The sequence below is a fragment of the Arachis hypogaea genome, chromosome 3 (assembly GCF_003086295.3).
Source record: "Arachis hypogaea cultivar Tifrunner chromosome 3, arahy.Tifrunner.gnm2.J5K5, whole genome shotgun sequence".
Lineage (NCBI taxonomy): Eukaryota > Viridiplantae > Streptophyta > Magnoliopsida > Fabales > Fabaceae > Arachis > Arachis hypogaea.
The window spans coordinates 87,010,774-87,016,273 of NC_092038.1; the positions used below are offsets into that span (position 1 = coordinate 87,010,774).

The following is a 5,500-nucleotide window of genomic DNA, read 5'->3' on the forward strand; positions in this document are numbered from 1 at the left end:
TATTTTAGATGTTTGATTGCATCAATGTGGTATCATTTAGACTGCGCATGATAACTGTGACGGAAATAATGTATATCATAGAATCTCAAACCGCTTAAACTATCAAATACATAGCAGATAACATATCACTTAGACTGCACACTGTGAGCAAAATTTCTCCTTCATAAACCGTGGGAGCCTGCCACGGTTTATGCCTCGCATTCTCCCTTCGTAAACCGTTGGAGCTTGCCACGGTTTACACACAAACCACACAACACATAATCCGTTGCTAATTGCCACTGTTTATGTTAAAATTGGAAACTGTGATAGCTTGCCACGGTTTACATAGAAGTGTGAAAATGCACAATCAGGTAAGGAATATTGTTTTGTGTATTTGAGTAAAACTTTCACCTATTTTATTTATTTGGGTAAATTGCCTTTTAAATTAAACGTTTTGGTTTTTTTTAATGCTCTTTTCAACTACTGATATTGATTTTTTTAAAGAAATAAAAATAAATTATTTTTTTATAAAAATTTAAAATATTAATAAATTTATCCATGAATAAATAAAAACTGATTTTGTATCCATAAAATAAAAAATTACTATTTTATCCATAAAAAGTCAAAAAATAAAAATGAAAAAGTCTAGCAGAAAAATGTGAGCCATTGGATAAAATCTCAGACCAATCTCACACCATCAAATCATTATTGATAGCTAGTTGATGGCTACCAATTACAAATGTTGCTGGCCCTAGCATTGCTCAATAAAAAAAATCTACCTATAATAAAATTAACGTTTAAGTACTTTTTTCATAGCAAACCTATTTTTTGAAGATATGTAGTTAAATTTATTTTCATTCTAAAGTTTTATGGATAACAACAGTAATTTACACATAAATTAAAGGACTAATTTCTGTTATATTTCACAAAATTGATTAATAACACTTTCTCTTAGCTTATGCTGAATTAGAAGTACAAGTAGTGTTTGGTTCCCAAAGCTTGTCACTGAGAGAACATAATTGATTAATAACCGCTACTTATGGAAAACTAATAAATCTCACTATAACAACACTAGTAAGTGATTACACAATGAGAGTTAATTAATGAAACAATTTCATGTTGATAAAACAGGAAGCCATAGTGAGCATGGCACTAGCCGGAGCAATAATAGGAGCCTCTGTTGGAGGATGGATCAACGATCGATTCGGAAGAAGAAAAGCAATAATTCTTGCCGATACACTCTTCTTCATTGGATCAATTATCATGGCTGCTGCAACAAATCCTGCAATTCTCATCGTGGGTCGAGTTTTCGTTGGACTCGGCGTTGGAATGGCGTCGATGGCGTCCCCATTGTACATCTCGGAAGCTTCTCCGACCAGAGTTCGCGGTGCTCTGGTTAGTCTCAATGGATTCCTCATCACTGGTGGACAGTTTCTGTCCTACCTCATCAACTTGGCTTTCACAAATGTAAGATGACGGTGTTACCCTTGAGCTTAATTATTTTGATGAATACTATCACAAAAATTAAAGTAGCAGATTACTGACTTGTTGGTTCAATCACGGATGAATAATCACTAGTCCAACCATTTGTTTTAAATTTAGTTAGATACATATGGAAAAAACAAATTCAACTTTTTTTTTATTAAGAGTAAATGATTATAACAAAATTGTTTTCCATAATGTGTCAAAAAAATAATGTAAATATAATTTTATAGATAAATGTTATGAATTTAAATTTGGTCCGTGGTTACTACATATATAGTTGGACAATTCTTAATTGTAATTGTTTATTTTGAGTTAAATTTTATGTTTGACATGCATTCCTTATACCAATGGTTCACTCATATTCTGCTGCATGATTACCATGCTTCTATCTGCAGTTAATCACATTATCTAGATTTTATTAGTACAAAGCTTTGTTCTTACAAATTAGATTTTTGATTTTGATGTCAATTTGTTCAGGCACCAGGAACATGGAGGTGGATGTTAGGAGTGGCTGCACTGCCGGCATTAATACAAATAGTTTTGATGACTATGCTCCCAGAATCACCTCGTTGGTTATTCAGAAAGGTTTCCATCTTACGTAACTAACATTTTTTAAAAATTGTCAATAAAATTTTTAGTGAGTTCTATAAAAAACATTATGTGCATATTAAAAATTAGTTATTATATAATTGTGTATAAATAATAAATTATTTTTGTATAAATACATGTGTACTTTAACTTATTTTCAATACGTATTACACACTAGTAGTTGATCTTAGTGTACACCTAACATAGTTATAATTTCAATTATTATTTTTGGTATATAATTTTTACTTTGAAGAAAAAAATATTAACAGTGAACAAAAATACAAACAAATAAGTACTTTTATTTCCTTTCTTTACAAAATTTTAAAAGTAAAAATATTAAAATTTTAAAATATTTATGTTGAAAACAGGAAAGAGAAGAAGAAGCGAAAACAATTTTAAGAAGAATTTACCCTCCGGAGGATGTTGAAGATGAAATCAACACACTTAAGGAGTCAGTGGAGATGGAAATCAAGGAAGCTTCAAACTCAGACAAGGTGAGCATAACAAAAATGCTGAAAACAAAAACAGTTAGAAGAGGCTTATATGCAGGAATGGGCCTCCAAATCTTCCAACAATTCGTTGGCATCAACACAGTTATGTACTACAGCCCCACAATCGTGCAACTAGCCGGATTTGCATCAAACAGAGTAGCACTCCTTCTTTCTCTTGTAACTGCTGGTCTCAATGCAATTGGTTCAATTATGAGCATTTACTTCATTGACAAGACTGGTAGGAGGAAGCTTCTTTTGTTCAGCTTGTCCGGCGTTGTGGTGTCCCTTGTTGTCTTAACTGTTGTGTTCCATGAGACCACCACTCACTCTCCGATTGTTAGCCCCGCCGACACGGCGCTATTTAACAATGCTACTTGCCCTGCTTTTAACGGTACTTTGGATTCTGTCGGATCTGCTGGTGGATGGGATTGTATGAAGTGCCTTAAGGCTTCTCCAAGTTGCGGATTCTGCGCTTCTGGATCTAATAAGGTAACTTTGTGAATCTATGCATGATGCACTAGTACTTCAGTTTTGATTACCTATATATGCATCAAAAACTTCTGCATTAGGCTTCTTTTCTTATTATTGCTTAGAACAAAAAGAGATAATTATATTATTTGTTTCTTCTATATATCTAGTTTTCTTGTCTATTATTTGGAACAATATATTATATCTGAAATATTTTACAACAATTAATAAATCTTAAATAAGACAAGTTCTGACTGATTTTTTTGTCTTTCTAGCATTACGAATATAATATTTTGTGATGGGATCATTGCCATCATCATCATTATATCGTTCTGGATCATATATATTATGTTTGTTTGGAGGTAAGAAAAATATTTTTTTATTATTAAATAAGATTTTTTTAATTTTAATGTGTTTGGTAAATTTTTTAAAAATGACTACAAGTTTTGTCCTTTTTTCAAAGATTTTTTTCCTAAAAAAAATATTCTAACATAATGATGAAAAAATATTTTTATATTATTATATTTAAATATAATTGAAAATAAAAAATTATTTTTATATAAAATATTCATGCATCAAATTATCTTTTTCTTAACAAATCTTTTAAAAAAAATCAATTAAAAAAAATCTTTGTTAAAAACTTGCCAAGAAATTTTTAAGTTTAGCAGCACCTAGCATGGTACCCGTTAAGAAAACTGGTATTCATATTTGTGTGGTAAGTTTGTAACACGAACTTGAAATTTTAATGCAGCTCTTACCTGGAGCATGTTTGATCTCAGGCGACACAACAGAAAAGCAATGTGAAAATAATGAGAGATTATGGTACACAAGGTGGTGCCCAAGCAAATACGGTTTTCTTGCACTAATAGGCCTTGCACTTTACATAATTTTCTTCTCACCAGGAATGGGAACTGTTCCATGGGTTGTGAACTCTGAGATCTACCCTTTGAGGTACAGAGGGATATGTGGTGGAATGGCATCAACTTCAAATTGGATTTCTAATCTAATTGTTGCTCAGTCCTTTCTGTCACTCACAGATGCTATTGGCACTTCTTACACTTTCATGATCTTTATATTTATCACCACTGCTGCCATTGTGTTTGTTTTGATCTTTGTTCCGGAAACTAAAGGGCTTCCCATTGAGGCTGTGGAAAAGATGCTTGACAGAAGGACTTTGAACTTCAAGTTTTGGCAGGGGAATCATGATGATGATGGTGATGATGAAGTAATGAAACAAAAGACTCAGTCAGTTTGAGTTAGTTATGTGTTGTGTAATGTCGTCATGGCACTACTAACAGAAAGATATAACATGTTTAATTAGCATTATAGAATTATTATGATTATGATTATGGTCAAATCTTATGTAGAGATTTCAAATAAATAATTAGTGCTATGTATATATTAGAAGGGTAATGTTAGATAGCCAAAGAATAATTATAATATAGAAATGTCATGTAAAAATTTTTATTCTCTTGATAAGTAAGTGACATATACCTCTTTATCACTTATCCTCTTTATCACCTATCATTTTGTTGTATGTTTGGAGTCATTAATGTTCTTTTCAAAATCAATTTTAGTTTTTCTCAAATCAAATTCCTAACATCTCTCAATCATATTATTATCAATTAAATGCAATAATTCTTTGCAAAAATGATGAAAGTTAAATAATTAAAAAATTTTAACAATTTCTACTATACAACTTTATTTATAGACTATTAAAAAATAAAAAATAAAATATAAAATATAAAATATAAACAAAAATTTAAAAATAATTTTTTAAAAATAATTATTAACTCGTCATATTAAAATCAATAAATAAGCATACATATGAATATTAAAAAAATATTAAAATAATTAAAATCACAACTTACTAGTGCACATATGAGATAATTTGAAGAATACAATAAGACGTATAGTTTAAAATTTGATAATATTAATTATAAAAATTTATTAATTATAGACATCATAGGTATGAAATTATGAATATTATGAGTATAAATTATGGATGTTATTAATATGAAATTATAGATGTTATGTGGATAAATTTATGGATGTTATGAGTAAATTTATTAATTGAATAAATTAATTTAAGAATTTGACATTTTTTTAAATTCAATTATGATAAAATTTAAAAATATTTGTGTTAACTAAATAGTTACTTATGCAATAACTAAAAAATGATACGTGTATGGTTGTAATATCTAATAAACATGAATTTAATTTTTAGATGTTAGTTGTATGTAATTATGGATGTTATGTATATAAACGTATGAATGTTATGTGTATGAATATAGTAGTATAATATAATTATAAATACACATAAAAACACAAAAAAATCGGTTTATTACCATACTTCATCAAAACTATTGTGATTTTTTCATATTCTCAAAAATTGGTTGACTGACAATAACCTCGTCCGATGAGTCTGTCTGTTGTTCAAATTCTTCATCAGCACCTTCTACTATAAGTACTGTATTAAGGTCGAATTC

General features: G+C 29.5%; 1 protein-coding gene across 1 annotated transcript; it reads left to right on the forward strand.

The window, feature by feature from the left end:
- The first annotated feature begins 898 nt into the window (after positions 1-898).
- Positions 899-4,418, forward strand: LOC112790574 (probable inositol transporter 2). Its single transcript, XM_025833035.3, has 4 exons — positions 899-1,446; positions 1,942-2,049; positions 2,421-3,032; positions 3,763-4,418. The coding sequence occupies exons 1-4, from the start codon at positions 1,096-1,098 to the stop codon at positions 4,264-4,266; spliced, it is 1,575 nt and encodes a 524-aa protein (XP_025688820.1). The 5' UTR covers positions 899-1,095; the 3' UTR covers positions 4,267-4,418.
- The last annotated feature ends 1,082 nt before the right edge of the window (positions 4,419-5,500 follow it).

Bases quoted from the DNA above. Each gene is read 5' to 3' on its own strand.
- LOC112790574 (XM_025833035.3), top strand. From the start codon at position 1,096: ATGTTGATAAAACAGGAAGCCATAGTGAGCATGGCACTAGCCGGAGCA. The intron at 2,050-2,420 runs GTTTCCATCTTA...TGTTGAAAACAG, and splicing joins CTCGTTGGTTATTCAGAAAG to GAAAGAGAAGAAGAAGCGAA. The intron at 3,033-3,762 runs GTAACTTTGTGA...ATTTTAATGCAG, and splicing joins GCGCTTCTGGATCTAATAAG to CTCTTACCTGGAGCATGTTT.